We start from the raw sequence: 23,006 nt of genomic DNA, 5'->3' as shown, positions 1-23,006 counted from the left end.
TTGGACATTCTGATTGATTTTAATGGAATTTCACTTTGTCCTGTACGATTTTACTGGATTCTTAGAATCCTATTGGACATTCTGGTTGATTTTAATGGAATTTCACTTTGTCCTATTGGATCTTACTGGACTCTTGGAATCCTATTGGACATTCTGATTGATTTTAATGGAATTTCACTTTGTCCTGTAGGATTTTATTTGATGTTTAGAATCTTATTGGACATTGTGTTTAATTGAATGGGATTTAATTTTTTCATGTAATCTTTTAATGATTTGTATTGGACATTGTGATTTTTTTTATGGAAATTCACTTTGTCCTGTAGGATCTTATTTGATTCTGTTAATTACTTTTTTAAGAGTAACTTTACTTGTTTAGATTAGCACTGTGTGTGTGTGTGTGTGTGTACTTGTAACCCATAAAAATGCAGCCTACATATACACAAATATATATTTTTTAAATTCATAATACAGTAAGGCAAATATTTAAAATGATATAATATCCGAATAAGTTAAAATGTATTACATTTGACTAAGAATTCATAGAAACAGAAACATCTACAATGGTTGTGTCGTGACGCTTCCCCTTTAAGAAATCCAAATGTAGTGCGCGTGACACTCCAGCGTGCATAATTTGAACGGTAACGGTCAGGCGAGGAAGCTGAGAAATCGAGTGATTAACGTTGTTTAACTTGTTAAAAGTTTATTGAAAGACGCGTAAAAGGAAGAAATAATGATACTTATATGAGCTGCATCCCAAACGAACCATTTTGGGTGAAGTAATTATATCTGTTGGTGAGTTGTTGATCTAACGTTAGTTACTGAATCTGCTGATTAGTACAGCAGTCTGCCATTAACGTTACATAGCAAAAGCTAATTTAACAACTGATATTAATGAAATATTAATGTATGCCATTTATAATAAAATGTAATTGTATAAAACACTGAAGTAGCGAGTACAGAATGCCTGTTCTGCCACCATTTTGAGCGTTTTGAATTGTGCTTTACAGTTTTGTGTAGCGCTTTATTTGTATTAATGGATTAATATGTTCTGTTGTGCAGGTCAGGTTTTATGTTCCAGTTAAAAAGTTTGACATGAGACCGTTCTCCCGTGATATGAGTGTGAACATGAAGACACGCATGACAAGAGAATAGATGTCGAGCCTTTGTCAGCTGAAGGACCTGTTACATTGCCTAGTAACCAGTTGACCATATGCATGGTAATTCCGCATAAAGATAAGCCAATACTCGTAAACTTCTGGTAAAACTGATTTAATGTTGTGGTTTATACAGGTACAGAAACATCTCCTGCCTAATTCTTGTCAGAAAAAAAACTTCCATCTTCATAATTAATGATAGCATAACAATAATGATAGATGATGGCATTCACATACAGTTTTATGTTATTTAATAACACATAATTGTATATGCCAAGCCTAGTATTCCCAGGCGATTACCTAGACACGTAACTACATTGAAATGCTGAAAACTAAACACTATAGTAACTGTTTATAGGCCAGTGGTTCTCAAAATTTTAAACCAATTATATGCATTAAAATTCAGTAGCGTAGTAGGCCTAACTATTATTATATTTACTGTTGTCAGCCACTTTAACATTGTTAATATACATTTTGAACATTAACATTAACACTACACTGTGCTTACAAACAGGTAAATAAAAAAATAAAAAAACTGAAATAATGATTAAATAAAAATGTGTTGTACCTAAAAGTTAAATAAAAACTGTGTTGGACTTAATCTTCATTTGAGTTTAGTTATTTTTGCATTTAAGTTCAAAAGTATTGTGCTTTAACATTAATTTATAATTAAATTAGTGATTCAGCTAGAGGGTCTTGTAGCACACTTTGAGAACCACTGGTTTAGGTGTAGGCTAACATTAGTGATGCTATCTCCCAAATTACATCACAATGCTCTGATTACCTTCTTACTTAGTCATGAACATTTTTTAAACCCTTATAATATTTACCCGCTCAACTCTGTAGCTGTGCAGTAAAATTCACTTTAAAAATTTTGACTCCAAATTTGTGTATTTTTTTTCGTACTGAAGTATAAATTATAGCAAGTGCAGGAATCAAGAAGTCTCATATCATTTAATAAAAATAAAAGAAATGTCCCAACGCTAACAGTGTATAAGGGGAAATTATTTAAATAATTAACTAGTTAACTACAAATTAAATAAGTTAAATATTAATGGTATAACAATTAAATAATGCATTAAATATTTTTTTATATTTTCAGATTTAATTTAGTAAATCAATTTTTTTTATTTTATCTTAACTGTAAAAGCTGCTAAATATATTCAGTTAACAAAGACTTGTTACTGTTGTAGTTTTGTTAATCTGAATTTAGTTCAAATCACATAATGAATTTGAATTTGGCTTGTCTTCCGTTATTACTGTCAATCGAAGCAATGAGTCCAGAACAATTTAGCAGAATTACCTGCGTAATATTTAACACTAAAAACATTTAATGGTAAATGTGGACGTTTCATCCTCTTAGATAAATAAAGATTTTCTTCAAATTGTGAATAGATTTTATTAGAGAAGCTGAGAAAAGGCCTCTCCCCTTAAAGCACAGTACAACTGACTGGAAATGACTGAGCTGGCTTATCTAAAACCAGGAAGTAATCGTGCATATGTTCAATTGACAGAGCATTAGTGATTGCTTGGGAATATATTTGATACAATATTTTTATTTTCGTTTTTTTTTTCTTTCTGTTTTTACATTACACACTAATAGTACTTTATTACATTAAATGAACAGTTTAAATTCCCTTTGAGGTGTATTATAATGATTTACAATATCAAATTCTACATATTTTTTAATGTTTTATTGTTCTGTGTTGTGATGTGATTGTATTTGCTATTATTATTATTGTTACAGTAAAGTGTTATTTTCATATTCAACTTCTGGTCTCTTGTATACACTTTATATGTTCCTCCTCACTCTAGATATGTTCCTCCCTTTGGGTCTAGAACTGGTTTAGTGTATATTTACATTGGAAGCACAAGTGCTACATATTGTGTGTGTGTGTGATCAATCCATTATCAGGGCCTTAGAAATTTTTCGTACTAATGCTGTATGCTGCACAAATCACCGCTCATGTTTTTTTACAATGTTACTTAAGGTCATGCAACATACAATAAACAATGTCTACATCAGGGTGAGTTTAGGCAAACTGCAAGTACTATTTGTCCATAAAACAAATACAATGGAAAAGTGTACCTTTTTAGAATAAAAAAAAAATCCCATATAAACAGTCACCCAACTGGATCCCATTAAAATCCTATAGGACTGATCCTACAGGATATTTATGTCTTGTCCTACAAGACTATTCCTATCAGAATCCTATAGGAACGGTTCCAAAATATGATAGAAAATCCAATTAGAATCCTGTACAGTTTTCTTATTGGAATCCTTTAGGATTTTTTGACAAGGGTAGCAGTTTTACCCAAATGAAATCAACGTCGTTTCAACGTTAGGTAAGGCAACCAATTGCGTCGATTTTTTTTTGAATCGTCGTTAGTTTTGAATGGCGTGCCTGACGTTGGATCAACATGAACCCGAAGAGCAAAACTATGTGGGATCGACGTCGGAGATAATCGTCGTTTCGACGCCACGAGAAACGTCGATTCTACGTTCTATGTCAGTTTGCGATCTGGGCTATAACCCAACATTAGTTCATTTCAACTACTTCCGCACTCGAGCAAATACAAAACATCAATAAAGCAGCAGCAGATTTTCGTACAGTCTTATGAAGATAATAGTTTAGATATTTATAGATTTAAAGTTACAGAAGTCGTATGAATTAGCCACCTCGTAAAATCCGTAAGAATCGGTCGTGAAATAGCATTGGTATTGATGATTTATGTTTTGACTAGCTTTGTTATTTACGGTTCTTTTCTAGGCCACAAAGCTCTTACTAATGCAGTATTTAAAATTTGTAATAAACTAAATGAAAACCATTGCTTACAGGTTTTTGAATAACGTCGAATTGGAAACTACCCTTGGGATTGCCATTTCTTGTTTTAAGTCGAAGAGAAAATATGAGGGGGAAAAGCAAGGAAAAAAAAGACATGGGCTTATCATAATGCTGAAGTGCAATAAACCTAACAGTCGCTTGATTCAGCTCATGTGATTAAAAACGTATTCTTTCCACGTAATCAAAGTTGGCCAACTAAAATAATATTAACAAAATAATGATAATCCAGCATAACTCCGCAGTACACGCACTACACACAGGCACTGAGTATAAGTGATACTTTAAAGAAAGTCTTAGACAGCGTAACATTAATAAAACAATCTACAATATTTAGCCTTAGAAAACATTGGCTTGATTTGTAATAAAATGTGTTTAAGATCGTACCTGAATGGTGCGCCATAATCGCCAACGGCCTTGTAACTTTCCAAAACGAAAGTGAATGTGTGACGAGTTTGCGTAACCTACATGACCGGATTTCCTTTTCATGTTTGAGCGCAGCTCGGCGAGGCTAGCCCTTTTTTAGGGGTGCTTCAGCACCCCTAAAAAGGAGCTCAGCACCCCTAAAACTTGGAGTGAGAAATGTTGTTATTCTATTTTTTTTGTTCGTCTTTTACACGGTTAAATAATGTCCAAAACATACTTCGTAGTTTGTGGTTTAAGATGTATGTGTTGAGGAAAATGAAAACATCCCCGCATAGCAAATGGTGTCATCCTCTTCTCTTCTTCTACTTCTCCTCTGTACCTGCACCGCTCAGCACGACCGTCATCCAGCGCCAAGTGAGATGTAGTGTTGTGATCGTTTGTGATGCAACTAATGCCGCGTTAACACCGAAATTACCCGGAACATTTGTACCAGGAACTTTTTTTCCCAGGAACTTTTTTCCCCTCAGACCTGTTGCTTTCTGCCCCAGATACTACTGGACGCTGTAACGGAACAGGGCCGCAACCGCAAAACGATAGAGCCGGGTCTGGCCCGCATCCGCCTCACGGACTCGTTACTGAGTCCAAACGCACATCGGGCCGAAGCCGTTTCTGGTCTGTTTTTAGGGGTTGTTGCGGATATGTGCCAGCGCCGATCCAGCACCGCCTGATCATCCCGTTACGTAACGGGTGCGTGAAACGATTCCGCCTACCGGAGCTGTGCCGGATGTGTTACGAATCTGCTTAAATCACCACTGGATTGACCTTTTGCCTTATTTTCGGCATTTTTGTCATACTAAAAACGACGTGAATAAAAAAGTTGACAAACACAGAATTAATGACCACGAATTCATTTAATTATAAAAAACGAACAACAAAGTCATGAACAAAGTTAACAATTAACACAAAACACAGTCAACAACAAACACAGAATTAATGGATAAAGAAACGCACAGGCTATAAACACAACGTGGAAGAAAAAAAAAAACATGCACTTAAACAAATTCACTATATATGTGCTGTGGCAGCTGTGGCTGTTGCTGCTCCTGCTGCTGACGCGCCAGTCTCTCCTTGCGCCCTTCTCTCCTGACCGCCGAAAGGGCAAACCACCTTATAGCATGCCTCCATATTTCAGCTTCAGCACCTGGAAAACAGCATTAGGCCTACTGATTAGGTTTAATGAGACATTTGGATCAGTACTGGTCCTACATGACGACAAAACAGGCAGACGTATATTACATTTGTTCAAAATGAAGATATGACCATCTTTCTCGGCCTACTTCTATAATGATTTGTGCATTAGTTGATGGAACTGTAGTAAAATAATAGACTAATAATTAAAAAAAAAACTGGTCATGTAAAACTGAATAAAACAAATGAACTATATCTAACCACTGAGGTTAAGACGTAGCCTCAATTAGGCATAATAGTAATAAAAAGAATAAGAAGAATAAACAGAAGGCATTATTGTTGGTGTATGCTGTTTTACGAAGACGTCAAAACTGGAAGAATTCAATCAATGGAAATCTGTGCGGGAAGGATCGATAGTCATCCTCTTTTGTATGTCATTTATCCTCGTACTTCTTAGCGAGTAAAAGTACTACTTCAACTCATCTCCCTACTCACTACTAGGGCTGTCACTTTTGTGAAAAAATATTTTCGATTTTTAAGACATAAGTGTTCATTGAATCGATTGTAAAAATCGATTTTCCATGTCTCAAAAGACGTTTCCTTTTTCAACATCAAATAACAGATGAACGTAAAGAGAGCGCTGGAAACGCACAAGTCAGCAATATTTCTTATTTATTGGCATGAAGTTTCGTGCAGAATAACAGCAACAGGAGTGCAACATTCTCGAAAAAATATATAAAGAGTAGGCTATACTGCCATAACAAAAGAAAAACATCACTCCAGGCTTCAACCGCTATAGCAGATGCGGCTTTAACATAACACAGACTGGTGCGCAAATAACAGCCTGTAACTGCTATCTAAGAAGCAAACAGCATGCACGTGTAATAGACAGTAAATTAGAATAAATGCATAAAATAGATGTACATAATAAACACATAGACACATAAAAACATACGTGTGGTAGCCTAGCTGGTCAGTTAAATCTCCGTTGACAGCTTGGTTTGATGAGATTTTTTAATATTTTTTGGCGCTTCTGACTGAAATCCGCAGTACGGATGTGGACCGTATCTGCAAGACGACAGTCAAGCGAGACCCAACGTTCACTTGGCACTTTCGCCGCTGTCGTAAAACGGACCTAAAACGGAGCTCAAACGGACCTGTGCTGTAACGGACCTTATAGCATCACAAAATGTTGCTGTATAGTTTTTTTAAACACTGATAATATTGCTCAGCTTAAAGACAATGCATTTATCTCATGCTCTAGATAGAAAAAAAATGCAGACAGGTAACCATGTTGTTTTAAAAATGTTTATTCCACGGAGTTCTTCAATCAGTTTGAGAAAAAAAATTCGGATGTGGTCCACATCAGGTAGTCTCTGACAGTCTATGGTCAAAACAGTGTTGGCTCAAATCCGTTTTGCAGATATGGGCCAGAGCAGTTTTTAGCCCTTTTTTAAATGCAGTCGGCTCAGATGTGTATCACAGATTCGGGCCACACCAGTATAGCCTATGTGAAAACAGTATCGGCTCAGATTCATATTGCAGATCTGGACCAGATCAGTGTCAGACACAGCTAATGTCTTTCGGTTATCTATGGGAAAAGTGATCTGGGCCAGATCTGTAAAATGATATAAATACTGAACTGATGGCAGTTACAATGTTTAAGCTGAAACCTCTATCTGGCACCGATCTGGTTCACAATCAGAAAACATCTCTAAGATAGAAACGGAGGCAAGGGGCTTAAAACGGATCCGGGCCAAATGTAATTGCTATCTGGGGCGTTTCCACCGCGGTGTAAAGTACCGGGAAGATTATGCAAAAAGACTGGTGACTAGTGATGTGTCGTTCGTGAACGAATCGTTCTTTTTGAACAAATCTTTTAGGTGAACGAATCGTTCTCGTTCACGTAATCCACTGACTCATATTTCTCGTTCAGTTAAGTTCCTCCCTCCACAGCAGCGCGGCGCTATTAGTAGCGCATGTGCAGCTCGGTGAACCGGGTAACTGAATTTCAACCTGTCAAATAATTACTCAACCTTGAGCCAATAGCCTTCGAGTATGAGATGTGACAGATTATGAGATTTGTTGAATGTAGTGAACGAATACGCCCTTCAATGAACGAGTTTCATATGAGTCTAGAGATCTTATCATTGAAATCCATGTGGGCCAGATGTGGGCCAGACCTGGGCCGAAACTGCTTGCTGTCTGGGACATCTCGTTCGTGAATGAAATGACTGAACTGAAACACATGTCATTTGTGAACGAGCTGAATGAACGGATACATGTCATTCGTGAATGAAATTAACTGTTACATAGCTTATCTCGTTCGTGAATGAAATGAATGAGAGTAAACTGGGTTAGTCTGCCATTTTAGCATGTCAATCTCGGAAAATGCAAAGGTACAGCACTGTGCACATACGCTTGTTTTGATATTTAGCACCTCCATGTTTAATCCCCGATTTATGAATGTGAATATATAATATACAAACTGTCTGACCAAACAATTAAAATGCTAATTAGGCAAGAAAACATTGTGCTTTGTTCAGCTAAACAACTTAATTAGACTTTATATATTAAATGCAATTATACACACATTTTAATAAAGCCAGATCAGTTTTTGTAACAAGTGAATACGTTCGTTGACTAAAGACATAGCACATAATACACTGTTTTTTGCCATCTGCTGGCATATTTTGTGTAATACAAAGAAATGATAACTGAACGATTCTGAACAAATCATTTTGGTGAACGAACTGAAAATGAACAAATCTCTAGAAAGAATCATAATTTCCACCACTAACTCATATGAAACTCGTTCATTGAAGGGCGTATTTGTTCACTACATTCAACAAATCTCATAATCTGTCACATCTCATACTCGAAGGCTATTGGCTCAAGGTTGAGTAATTATTTGACAGGTTGAAATTCAGTTACCCGGTTCACCGAGCTGCACATGCGCTACTAATAGCGCCGCGCTGCTGTGGAGGGAGGAACTTAACTGAACGAGAAATATGAGTCAGTGGATTACGTGAACGAGAATGATTCGTTCACCTAAAAGATTCGTTCAAAAAGAACGATTCGTTCACGAACGACACATCACTACATAATTTCCACCACTACTGGTGACGTTGGTCTGCGTCCCAGATAGCATACATATCCGGGCCTCATCTGGGCCAACTATGGCAAATCTGGCTCAGTTCTGGCAGCGGCAGAGGTTATATGGGCCATCTCTGGCCCACACACATCAAGCCGGTTTTAGTTTGAGTCGTGGCTTGCTGTGTGTGGGCCAGATCTGGCCCGTGTGCGACAAACCGGCTTTAATTTGAGTCGTGGCTTGCTGTGTGTGGGCCAGATCTGGCCCGTGTGCGACAAACCGGCTTTAATTTGAGTCGTGGCTTGCTGTGTGTGGGCCAGATCTGGCCCGTGTGCGACAAACCGGCTTTAATTTGAGTCGTGGCTTGCTGTGTGTGGGCCAGATCTGGCCCGTGTGCGACAAACCGGCTTTAATTTGAGTCGTGGCTTGCTGTGTGTGGGCCAGATCTGGCCCGTGTGCGACAAACCGGCTTTAATTTGAGTCGTGGCTTGCTGTGTGTGGGCCAGATCTGGCCCGTGTGCAACAAACCGGCTTTAATTTGAGTCGTGGTTTGCTGTGTGTGGGCCAGATCTGGCCCGTGTGTGACAAACCGGTTTTAGGTTGAGTTCTGGCTTGTTGTATGTGGGCCAGATATTGCCTATACCAGGTGACCAGATGTGCCATTTTCTGAAGACACGTCCTGGCAGATCACCTTTCTTTACCAGTCAGTGGTTCTAAAACTATTTTGAGTACTGGACGCCCATAATATTTCAGGACACGTAATATAAATACATACACACATTTATTTGACCTACACGGACCTTTTTCGGAACCACTACAAATTTTTTATGCTTTGTTGTGCATTAATATGACAACCCTAAATTATATATTTTTTTTTATTAAAAAGTGCATGTTAAGCTACATAATCCTAGAAAATTTTGCAAATGTGTCTTGCTTGCCACTAATGACAGGTTAGCTTGGAATAGCAAGGTCATTAATTGACAGAAAAGGCTGAAACGTCCTTTGGTGTGATAAAAAAAAAAAGTCCTCCATTGTGACACCTGCACCACAGGACAACGTTTCTTTAAAAATCATTTTAAATAATTAAATAATATTTGTTTACTCCTTTTTTATACTTTTAAATGCAATAATTACATTCTTAATTACTTAATTACATACATGACTGTTCTTCTGTGCAGGGAAGTCGTGGCCTAATGGTTAGAGGGTTGGACTCCCAATCGAAGGGTTGTGGGTTCTAGTCTCGGGCCGGATGGAATTGTAGGTGGGGGGAGTGCATGAACAGCTCTCTCTCCACCTTCAATACCGCGACTTAGGTGCCCTTGAGCAAGGCATTGAACCCCCAACTGCTCCCCGGGCGCCGTAGCATAAATGGCTGCCCACTGCTCCATGTGTGCGCGTGTGTGTGCGCATTTCGGATTGGTTAAATGCAGAGCACAAATTCTGAGTATGGGTCACCATACTTGGCTGAATTTCACTTCACTTTTTTTTCCACTTTTCATTAAATTAAGCTCTAATCATCATCAAAAAAAAAAAAAAAAAAAAAAAAAATATATATATATATATATATATTTATATATATATATATGAATCTTTAGAATATATGAAAATTTCACTTTTTAATAAAAAAAGTTACAAAAAATTTAAACTTTTTTTCATGATATTCACATTTATTCAAGACACCCCTTATACACACACACACACACACACACACACATACATACATATATGAGTGTTCGTAAAAGCAACAATACAAAATCTTAAACTATAAAAGTGCCACTTTGTCCAACTATTATGTTTTAGTGGCATTTTGCACTGGGCTATAGAACTACAAGATGAATTTTAAATTAGCAATATCATAGTTGAATGACATTTTGAATTATGTAGTGATCTAATTCTATCCACAAAGCAATTGTATGTGAATGTGTGAGACTTATATAGGGTTATAGGGAAATAACAAGAAGAACAAAGTGCAGTAAACGGTAAAACTGTTTGCACTACAAACCAGTACGTTCATAATTAACACAATACATTAAAAATAACATGGTAAGATACAGCAGTTTGCAACAGTAAACAGCAAAACAAGCTGTTTGTACAGCTAATATAGCTGGAATGACACCGAAAGCCAGACACATTACATTTACAAATGGCAGTGCCCCCTCTTACTGAAATAAAAAAAGGGGCATATGTTTATTCATATGTTTATTCATAGATTTTGGCTGTTTTGTTGGTAATCTTTCAATGGATGATTGGAAATTGCTTAATTTATTTAACCTTAACATTTTACACTTTACTGTTTATCGATGACGTCACGTTATCAAGGAGCGCGAAAATTGGCTGAAAACTAAAGTTGTTTTGATCTTTTATGGTAAACATAAAACTGTTCTGCGATTTCAAGAGTGACAAAATAATCCTTCTACAACAGAGATCTGGGAAGCGCTGAAAAGGTTAAGTAACATAATATGCATTTTTTTCACAACATATATCGCAATGAATCTGTTACTTTATTTATTTATTTTTTGCATCTCACCTGCTCTAGCTTGTTTCCATCTAATAAACCTGGAACTGCAGACTAAATATTGTTTTGCTCTGTGTCAAATTGCTTGTTTTGTTCCTAGATTCTTCAGTGCTGATGGCCTGCTGCATCCAGCAGAGTCGGAGTGAACCTACTGTAAGACAACATCTCCAAGATGCTATTGACCACAAGACTAGTACAGTAAGTCAAACCTCAAATATACAGTACACTAGTGTTCAAAAGCTTGAAGTTGATACAATTTGTAATAATTATCTTCTGCTCTCCTCTGTAGTAATTATTTGATTAAAATATGTGTCAGTGTCACATGGATCCCTCAGAAATGCTGATTTGCTGCTCAAGAAACTTATTATAAGCAGTTGTGCTGCTTAATTTTTTTGTGGAAACCGTGATGCATTTTATTTTTCAGGATTCACAGATGAATACAAAGTTCAAAAGACCTGCATTTATTTATGCATTTATGCAAAGCGACTTACAGTGCATTCAGGCTATCAATTTTTACATATCATGTGTTCCCGGGGAATCAAACCCCCAACCTTGCGCTTGCTTGCTTGCTAGCACAGTGCTCTACCAGTTGACCTACAGGAACACTATTTGAAACAGATGATTTTGAACAATTTGATGCATGTAACACTAACATTCAAATATTTGGAGTCTATGTAACAACGAATCCAACAAAAAAAAAATTCAGCACGTCTGTATTTTAACATTGATCATAATCAGAAATGTTTCTTGAGCAGTAAATCATCATATTAGAATGATTTCTGAAGATTTGTCACTGAAGACTGGAGTGATAATGCTGAAAATTCAGCTTTGATCAAAGGAATAAATTATGTTTTAACATAATATTCACATAGAAAACAGTTGTTTTGAATTGTAATAGTCACAGTGTTACTATTTTACTGTAATTTGATTCAATAAATGGAGCCGTGGTGAGCATAAGAGATATTTTTATAAAGGCATAAAATATCTTATAGACCCCAAACTCTTGAATGGTTGTGTAAATTACAGTTATGATGTTCCTCCCAGTTAAATTTTATTAAAATGTATTAAATGTTACTCTGGCATATGCAGTCCATTCTATAGAGACTGTGTCTGTTCCCCAAAAACAGACAACAAATAATATGTTTATTAAGGGAAAATTATTTCAGTTTAAACCTACTAGATTAAAAATAGTACTCAATGTACTCCATTGATGAAATAGTAAAAAGTGCACATTGCCTGAAATGATATGAACAGCAGCTATGCTCATCTTTCTCCCTTTGCCTTCCTGTTTCTGCAAATGTCCATCCCAAGGTTATTAGAAACTGCACAGCACAGGACTTGCAGGACTTGTGAGGACTTCAGATGATACCAGTACTCAAAAGACCTTAGATGATGGTAACTATAGATGGACATACAAACTACCGCCACTGCAAAAAAAGGTAATGTTAATTTGAAAGAGCTGTGTCACAGTATCAAGGGCTCCCTTATCAGTTCTGCTTTCAGTACTGGAGAGTAAAAGATACATTATTTTTTTGTTTGATGTTTTTATTAGTACATATACGTTATCTTGCACATTTTATCTCCCCAACAGATTATAATTTGAAAGAAGTTTATAATGCATGTTCGCTACTCCCAATTCAGAAGACTGAATCAGCCTGTGTATCTGAATGTTTCTCAAACTCACTCCTCTCTGCCGCGTCTGAATTTGGGATTTTCCTTAGCTGTCAGTTATAAACGTCAAAATTAAAATAAATAAACATTTGAAATATATCAGTCTGTGTGTAATGAATAAATATAATATACAAGTTTCACTTTTTGAATGGAATTAGTGAAATAAATCTACTTTTTGATGATATTCTAATTATATGACCAGCACCTGTATATCATTGCTCTTTTGTTGATTTTGATTGCTTCCATTGTCCTCATTTGTAAGTTGCTTTGGATAAAAGTGTCTGCTAAATGTAAATGTAATGTTAATGTGTATTTAACTATATTTATAAATATTTATCTGTATTTTTTATTTTGTAATAATGTAAATGTATTTGTTTTATATCTATACATGCAGTTGTATTCATGTATGTATATTTATTTGTCTAATTTTTATATTTTAATAAAGCAGTTTACATGAGTGTTTTCTTTATTCTGGATGAATTACATATTCTTTTGTGTCTAGAAAGGGTAAATATGGGCCATATCTAACCCAGAAGTCAGCCACAACTGGGACGGATCTGGGCCACATCTCAGAAATGGCGTGGTTGATATCTGGGCCAGGTGAGATGTGGCCCAGATCTGGTTCAGTTGTGGCTGACATATGTCAGCCAGACTCAGGTTGAGTCATCGCCGTCATTCCGCGCGGTATGTGGGCCAGAAGAATATGGGAGATGTGGGCCAGAACTGGGCCACATGTCATTTGCTATCTGGGAACGATTGCCAATAGATCTTTATTTTTAAGGAATTGGTTTAACAGTTTTATTAAACACCTTATGAATATGTTTGATAATTATGGGAATCTTTTAACTTATTGTAACCGGCAGAGTAGTCACTGTCTGGGTTAAGTTTGTCCCTCTGCAGCTATGTTAGCGCCCTGATGTAATGATGCCCAGCTGGCTGCTGAGTGATTAACAATTAATTAGCAGCCAGGCTGGGTGCTATATAACAGTCTTCACTGTTTGGTTAAGAGAGATTCTCTGGTTTACAGTTTTGTTGCGGTTTGGATGCGTGGCTCCTTTGTGTAAACAAGGTATTTGTAGAGCTCTATACAATGTAGCAGGCTAAGCATTTGGTATAGTTCATTTAATACTTAGTCATTGGAAAATAGGTGTTGGAACGATTGCCAGACGCTTCCGGGTAGTCGTGCGGTGTACTACTGAAGGTATATGTGTTCATACTACTGTTTTATTAAGTGGGTGACATTGTTGGACATGCTTTGTAGTTCAAGCATATTTGCGCACAGGTCTTGGGCAAGGCACCTGCCGGGTAGCTGTACCACAATTAAGTTCCAGCATCTAAAAGGTACAAATTTGTCATTGGTGAACCAGTGTGTTAGCCAGTATGCTACATTTGAACACGTGTAAAATGAGTTTGTGTTGTCCTGATAATGCGTGGCTGTGTTAACAATTAACCCTTGATAGAAATGTATTAAATCTACTGTGTGTAACTTATGTAGGATCGTGACGATTGGCACAAGGGCTCCTTTTCCACTGGTCATCTCTTATATTACATGGAGACAGATTGCTCCTGCCTTGCCTAAATTAAGTGTATTAATAGCTGAGCCTTTTTTATATCTTCTTTCTTAGTTATTGTTGTGGCCATTGTCTAGTGCCCCTGTTGGACTGTTGTGGTATTGGCTGTTCCAGTAATATACATAGTCTTAAGATTCTGTCTAGTTATATACCTGAGTCTTGCTAGTGATAATGACATCTTTGCCTTCCATCTTGTTTCAGAGTATTAAAGCAGCTGCTTATAGGAGAGGTTCCTGGGTCCATCATGCACTGCACCTCGTATTGTAGTGGTAAACTGCACTTCACAATATTGATTGAATCACTTGTTTGCAGTGGTTGTGCCTATATGTGTGTATGCTTTTGACTGTAGGCACCGGAGTTAGAGCACGGTTGGTGAACTTTGCGTTTATCCTGGACCGGTAACCTATCCTGACAGTGAATTAATGTCCCTGTTACACTGCTAATTATAGGTTCCTGGTAGCAGCCAATACGGTCCTGCTCATCCTTTGTGAGCCAAGTCTTTTGGTTGCCACTACTGTGCCTTTACTACGACTGTGGCTCTTTTAATTGTATTTCCCAATAAAGTGTCTTATTTTACTGAAAGCACGTCTCTGTTTCGTTCATTTCTTGGTGTTTCTATGAACCTGTTTGCCTTAGGTTAGGTGTTCAGCAGTAATAAAATATATCTTTGTGTGAGGCACCAGGTGGCGTAGTCAAGAACAGTCAAGCCTAGATCTGGTTAAAGTTCCCCAAGGTCACATTATGAAAAAAATCATGCAAATCCACAATTTCCCTGTGCATTTTAAGGAATTAATTTGGTCTTTAATCCTATTCCTCCTACTCTTGATCATCTGGTTAAAAGTCATATTCACGATCAACTATAGTAATGACAAAACCAAAATTAGTTTTAAACTATCTTGACGCTATTTGGTAACTGCAATAAACATTTTGTTTTCCTAAAGCAAAATAACACCTAGAGGAAATTTTTTGGGATCTCGATTTATAATTGAAAGACTGCTTTGGTTAATCCCCTTTATATATTGTCAATAACAAAACTAAAGAAATAGATTTAAAAAAAAAAAAAATTGCATACCATCTAACTTGTTAATTCAATAATTTCAAGATACTTTCATATTGATTTATTTTTTCTGTTAAAATTTTTTAGCATTTTGTGTATTTTTAGCTGAGTTTGTTTTGTATCTTCATTGAAATTGTTAAAAAAACAAAGTCATTAACATGTTTAAAATATTATGACATTATTTTTAGATCCCCTGTTACTAATTAATGTCACTATATTACACTGACTGTCTTGTGCTGTGCTCCGTATGCTATTTTTTTATGTGTTCAATAAATAAAATAAAATAGCAATTCCAAGCCAATTCAAACTAGCACAGATTCGGCTACAAAAGGAGCTTAAAATATCATCTTATTGTGATGTTGGTTGCCAGGATTGCCATGATACACGCTCCATTTTGACATTTTATCGCATACTTGCTGCCAGTATCAAAACAAAAAAACCAAACAAAAAAACAACAGCCCTTGGCTTCCTTAATATGAGTCTTTTAACGAGTGCAATCGTTTTTTTTATTCTTCTGGAACCAGCATAAGCACAGTGATAACACAAAAATAGCTGGTTAATAAGCCTTTGGCATAACAAAAATTTACAATGAAATTCTTACACCTTTTACAGTGCATCATCATGCATTTCTATATATTTAATGCACATAAAATGACCTTTAAAGCCATTTAAAATGACAACACATAAACAATAATGTGCTCCGTTAACACATTAAACTCCTGGTACAAGTGGCACAACAAAATTTCCAGAAACTGTCAATGTAGACATTTTACATCATTAAAGATTTATGTCTGTAAACATGGAATTAAAAAATACACACCTCACTCCACTCACCAATGGTGAGTAATATAATAATATATAATAAATAAATAAATATATATTTATATATTATATAAACATATTCATAAATAATATAATAAAAAGAAAACAGATAGAATAAAAAATATATATATACTATATTATAAATATATGTATACTTAGCACACAAGATCAATCATCAGACGATGCTTATTCTCTTGCAATTCAAAACTTTGAAAATTTGTGAGATTCTTCGAGGTGACACAGAGATGTAGATGTTTGTGAAAGATGTTTTCGGTTTTGAAGAATGAACACTGTAAAATTATACCTTAGTCAATTTATTGCATTGTTAATATTTACTATAGATTAGGGGTGGGTCTTTTTGTCAGTTTATTATTCATGCAACGATCCATATTACTGTTATAGTTTTCATTAATAGTCATTGCTCTATGATTACTTTGTCTAGTGCTCTTATCATGACTTTGAAAATGTAACAAATATTGAATAAAATAGCAGACTTCTTCATGTCTAGTGTTTGCGTATTTCATTTCATTCTGCAACCTACTTGTTCTACAGATCTGAGTACTGTCAGTTTAAGTGCAGGTAATGCAGTGTTGCCAGATATTGCTATTAAAACAAATAAAAACCAATAAGGATTTCGTTAACTCTAAATTGCAACTTCCCACTCTATTAACTTTCTAAAGTTTCAAATTCAATGGAAAAGACAAGTCCAATAATGCCTATAATTGCTGGATCTGGCAACACATTGCCCTCAAGATTCACAATCGGTACTCATTGTGGTCGCCAAAGCTCATTAAGCATGAAAAAGTCAGCAACACAATCCAAACATGTCTTGAGCTATCACAGATGTGACCACATTTTCATACAGGTTTTATATTATCGCCACATGTTCTTGTAATGTGAGCGACACAATGAGAAGGTGGATCTAATCCAGCCAATCCCAGTGCAGAAGATATAAATGTAGAAATGTCAATCAAATTAAACATAAAATGTCTTCAAGGAAAAACGCAAGTGGTCCTCCGTGTGTTTGGACACGTGAACTAGAAAGCAAACTTGTAGTAGAGCTTTGGCAAATGTTTATTTGATGTTTTTTTTTTTTTACTTGAAACACCCAAAACTTTAAATGTGACCCTGGACTGCAAAACTAGTCATATGGGTCAATTTCTCAAAATTGAGATTTATACGTCATCTGAAAGCTGAATAAATAAGCTTTTATTTGATGTACGGTTTGCTAGGTGGACAATATTTGGCCGAGTTAAAACTATTTGAAAATCTGCAATCTGAGGGTGCATACTGAGAAAATCACCTTTTAAAGTCGTCCAAATAAAGTTCTTAGCAATGCATATTACTAATCAAAAATTATGTTTTGGTATTTTTATGGCTGGAAATTACTAAACTAAATATCTTTGAATAACATGATCTTTAATTAATATCCTAATGATTTTTGACATAAAAGAAATGCAATGTTTTTCGGCTTTTGCTAAAAATATAAAATAGACATAAGTTTTTTATTAATAGTAAGGGTGGGGTTGACCACTAAAACACTTTGTGAAATAGTCTTAGAACAAAAATTTAGGAGTCTTAAATTTAGGACTGATATGCCCATTATTTTTAAGATTTTCTCCTAATTCTGTGAGCTTGCCACAAGTCTTTTCTGTGTGACCTAATTTCTGTCTCCCCTTTGATTTTGTCATTTGATTCACCTGTGTCTTATTAATTATTTTAATTTGCAAATGTATTTAAGTTCTGCCTGGTTGTGTGACACCAACAAAGCCTGTTAGGATTGGTTTGGTTCGCGTGAATGTGCAAGCAACATGGACTCGGGGGCGCACTTTTTCAGGAAGTAAAGTATCCCGCGCATGCGCAACACTGTCGATATCATTGTTTCCTCAACACACGAGAACTGTGAGTGTCAGGGGAACATTGATATGTGCTGAGTCACACCATGCAATGGACACAAACAGTTGTCGTTCACTATGCTGTGCATAATAGCACCAAAATAACAAAAACATTATTGTGCTCAGTCGCGTTGTGTTTTTTGCGTGTGCGTTTGCAATGACGTAAGGTGACTGCAAACGCACCTGGGTTTGATAAAACTATTGAGTATGAAAGCAGACCAACACTGCGGGCGGCGCCGGGAACAATCACGCATGGGCTCGGACTGCAGCAAACGAGCCCCGTGTAAAAGCCCCCTTAACTAATCCCATAACCCTGAGTTTGTTTAACAATGGTAGCCCCTTCGAATGCACTGTTTAAGGTTTAAGCAAATGGTACATGTTGAGTAATAGATTTTAGGACAATATAACAATGTCGCAAATCAAATTAATAATCGAATAATAATAATAAATAATACACACATGATTATGTATTTTTGTATGATTGTTTTGTAAGTCTGAAAATTACACAATGACCATCTATTCCCTGCATCTGATACAGCATTCAATCTTTAGATCAATCTTTAACCCAATTGCTTATGCGTTTAAGTCGATGCGGCGAGGGGACCAAGCAGTACTACCGATCTGATCCCGTTGGTTTGGGAGAAGAGTGTGTTGCTGTTTTATGCTGGTCCTTTGTCAATAAATGACCAGCATCCTAGTGTCAAAACATACCAAACCAGCATATGCAGTTTTTTTCAACAGGGAAGGGGGCTCAAGTCTTCAGGGAGTTGTAGTTTCAAAGACCGTGTCAGTCTCAGAAGGTTTTACACTGCAAGCGAGAGCGTAACTACAGCATCAATGCAGTTGCACCATAGTATTCACCCTAGGAGCATTTGTACAGCGTCACCACAGCGGCTCTAAAGCTACGTATTTCTGTACAAAGACAACTATACATTTGTTTATAGGGACAGGTCAATTATAAACTTTAACGTTTTGAAGTCTTGAAAGTTTGTTAAAATGAGGATTCGCCCTGAGTTGTCCCCTGACAACTCAGGGTCCCTGTTCTTCAACTACAAGGGGACTTCCTCAGTTGTGTACTGCTTCCGTGTATTGGATGTGGGCAGCTACGGGAGGACAAGCGATGGCGGTGTGCTGGCTAACTCCACTTTCGGCCAGGCACTCCGAGATGGGACCCTTGGGCAGCCACTGGATGCTCTGCTGCCAAGTGCAGAGCATTTGGGACCCCAGCCACATGTGTTTGTGGCTGATGAAGCCTTCCTGAGAAGGTCCACAAACAGCACCCGGACATCCATACTATCAACTGGAGATGAAGAAGCTGCTGGCTATCCGTGTCCAAGAGAGAAATTTATGACCTATTTCTCCACAGTGGGAGCTGTCCCTGGCAAACTGTAGCATAATCCATTGCTTTTAACAGCTCTTTTAAGAGCCAAGAATTTGTAAAAAAAAAAAAAAAAAATGATTTCCATACATTTAATATCAAGTTGTGGCAACACCCACTCTTAAATGTGCTTAAAGTGCTCTTTTTATGCACTAATTTTGTACATAATACACTACAAATTCTTCTTTAGTAGTTCTTTAAAACATCCACATGTACCTAACTATGCTATTTGTGAGACACCATGAATATGAACTAAATGTGCTAAAAATATATTTATAAAATGTGTTTAGGTACCGCTTGAAACTCTTTCATAAAAAGTGCTAATTAATATATATTTTAATAGGGGTTGTTTATAACCTCTCATCAAACTGTGTGCTCTCTTTCTCCTGTGTGAGTGCCCTGTCTGGCCCTGAACACTGGACTGGCTCGGGCTTGATGGTCCTGCCTGAACCTCAACGCTAAACTGGCTTGAGCTCTCACTCAGCTGGTTCGCCTCACACTGCTGACTGTGTGTGTATGTTGTTTGCGCTGACTGCCATGGCATCTTCTCCTGGGGTCTACCATATTACTGGCAGTTATTCTGTCTTCTAGGAAGGGGTTGAGGAAGCCCATGACCCCACTGTAGCACCATGGCCAGACACTGCTCGCCCCTGCTCCACTTCTTTTTCTCTCTGACTCCTTCCTTGCCTCTTTTCTGTAGGTATCTCTAAGAGACTTTCACCTTTTTCTACACTCATCCGCTAGTGAGAAGACAACAATAAACACATATTCAATATAAACACATCATTACCCACAATTCAGAATATTTCGTTTGCATGCTGTGTCTAAAATGGCACAGCTGTATGTGCCACTGACTGTGTATATATTTAAGCCTACTGACATTTATCATAATTTTGTCCAGCTAAGCAATTTGTTGAAAAAAAAAAAACACAGGGGAGACCAGTTATAGAACAGTTTTGTTTTTTTACTTGTATAAAAAAAAAACAAAAAAAAAACAAAGGAAGCAGTGACTGCTTTCATTTAAAATAAAATATGTGACAAGCACATCTGTCTTCATCAAATGTAAAAAAACAAAAAAAAAAACTCTTTACAACACCTATTTTTCATTTAACCCAATATGTGTGGATATGTCAGTGTAGCATTTGGACCAATCAGACACACAACTAGTTGTTACATTTAACAATATCTAACGCCTCCTCATCTAACCAAAGGGGTATATGGTCCCCCCCCCCCCCCCCCCCAAAAGGAAGCTATCACCTCAAAATGGACAGAACAGGCCTCTGGTTCCCTTGCAACCAAAGGCACACTCTCTGATAACACTAGGTTCACGATGTCCAAAAATGTGGCTAAGCAACTCTTAACTCAAGTCTCTCAGAAACAGACACATAATGCACATAAAAAAGGGACTCTTCCTCTAATGAATTCATAGAAAACCTTTAGGGCATTGTGTATGCTGTTACTGTTTTTGTATATTGTGAAATGTAAATGTTTTATGCATGCTTATGATGGATCACTAGTTAATATTACCTTATCTATATGATGTTTGGTATCTATGAGTTCGTATTTCCATGATCAAATGACAGTGTATATTATATGTCGATGCCTATGCAACACATAATTTTTTTAGTTAATATAACCTCATCTATGTGATGTTTGGTATCTATGAGTTCGTATTTCCATGATCAAATGACAGTATATATTATATGTTGATGCCTATGCGACACATTATTTTTATAAGAATCTTAAAGATCCTTCTCTTTAACTCCCCAATCTAATTTCATAGGCAAGACACCATACTAGGAACAAAGAGTGTAAAACTTCCCTCCGAAAGGTACAATACCTTATTGGCTCACTCAAATCCTGAGGGTGTGACATTGTCCCCCTATATAGATCACTGATCATCAGATCAGGGCGGTTCTTTTAGATTCAGGAACTCCAGGAGAAGATGCTGAGTTAAGAGCTCTCAAAACCATGCCAAGCTTGTGCCAGGCTTCGGCCTTGACTTTCCATTCATCAAGATCCTCTGATTCGAACTGGTCTCATCTATTCTCTTCAGCAGAGACCAACTGGAGCCCCAAAGTTCATCAGGACTCTTTATCAAACAGGCGAGACTAGCAAGTATCAAACTTAGTCTTATTATTTGACACATTAAGTATCATATGCACCTTTTACAAAGGTTTGTTTGAACTAAGAAACTGATATTTCCTTTAGGCTGTAGATCTGCTGAATATCAAATTGTACCATAGCGTCATGTCTCTATTTCTTTCTTTTTTTATACTCCTTAAGCTTTAACCCTTTTTCCCTATGCCAACTATGCATGTGTGTGTGTGTGTATATGTTAGACTAGTTCAAGTGTTTATGTAGTTAATAAAGTCTTAATTGTATCACACTTGAGGTTGTTCATTGTTTCAGCGAGCTCATAACTGATTTTAGCTACATGCTCTGAGTAGTATTGTACAGTAAGAAAGTTATTTTTCCTAAACCAGGAAATTAACATTCTTAGAATTGACAGACAGTTGACAATGAGAGGTCAAGTAAAAACTTACAGTGGATCTAAATATTTATAATTTATCATAACTAGTTGTGATTGATTATTCATATTATCTCTTTGAGCTAATTTGTTACATTAGTATATAAAATCTTTAAGAAATCTACACAAAAAAAGTATACAAAATTGTCCCTCTTAGTTATGTGTATATATTATATTTTATGTATGTATCATTGCATTACATTAGATTACATATGTAATGCATTATATTACATCCAGGTACCATTAGTCGCACTGGATTATGAGTTGCATTTATTTAGAACCATCATTTCTCTTGGTTCATGCCAAATTCATTTTGATAAATAAGTTGCAGGACCAGCCAAACTATGAAAAAAAAATTATACTTAAACTTATAGTCCGGAAAATAGATCCAAATATATTTAAAATTTTAATATTCATAATTTAATATTTATATTACTTAAAATGTATTATTTTAAAACTTTGGTTTTGTCTGCATTAGAGGTGGGAATTTTATATTTAAATAATTAAACAATGTAATATTTCTGTTTGAAATTATTCTTGTTCCTTTAAAGTAAAAAATAAAATATAAATAAAAGACAAAGTTAATCACTAAATTCAACTACAATGAATCAATGTCTCTTTCTCTATATTTTAATGGCTATAACAATTTGAAAGTATTGATTTTAAAGTACTCATTAAAGAAAACTGAAATATTTTAATTAAACTTTTTCATATGTGGAACCTTTAATTGATTTTTAATTTATAATAATAAGGCTTACTGCACAGCTGTCTCCATGGGGTCTCACTTAAATATATGGATAGAAGAATAACGCTGCATGACTATTGGCTGCCAGCTGAAGTTCACAGTGCTGACTGGCTGATCAGTGATCAATACTGTGATAGAGCAAGACCAATGGCAGATATTCCAAAATTCTCCCGAGGT

At 36.3% G+C, this 23,006-nt stretch overlaps 1 protein-coding gene and 1 long non-coding RNA gene across 2 annotated transcripts in view; one reads left to right on the top strand and one right to left on the bottom strand.

Moving 5' to 3' along the window:
- Positions 1 to 4,440, bottom strand: part of LOC127951896 (GTPase IMAP family member 8) — a 31,457-nt gene extending 27,017 nt beyond the window's left edge. Inside the window, exon 1 of the mRNA XM_052550031.1 lies at positions 4,385 to 4,440. Within this exon, the coding sequence (XP_052405991.1) occupies positions 4,385 to 4,400 (16 nt within the window). The 5' untranslated portion in view covers positions 4,401 to 4,440. The remainder of the gene's footprint in view (positions 1 to 4,384) is intronic.
- A 6,794-nt stretch (positions 4,441 to 11,234) lies between these two features.
- LOC127951926 (uncharacterized) lies at positions 11,235 to 13,211 on the top strand. The gene is made up of 3 exons (XR_008152766.1): positions 11,235 to 11,358; positions 12,472 to 12,599; positions 12,752 to 13,211. It is a non-coding gene; the product is annotated as an uncharacterized LOC127951926 (long non-coding RNA).
- Positions 13,212 to 23,006: the final 9,795 nt, after the last annotated feature.

This window comes from Carassius gibelio, chromosome B3, assembly GCF_023724105.1.
Source record: "Carassius gibelio isolate Cgi1373 ecotype wild population from Czech Republic chromosome B3, carGib1.2-hapl.c, whole genome shotgun sequence".
NCBI classification, from domain to species: Eukaryota; Metazoa; Chordata; class Actinopteri; order Cypriniformes; family Cyprinidae; genus Carassius; species Carassius gibelio.
The sequence above is the reverse complement of the archived record's forward strand: the minus strand, read 5'-3'. Positions and strand labels throughout refer to the sequence as shown.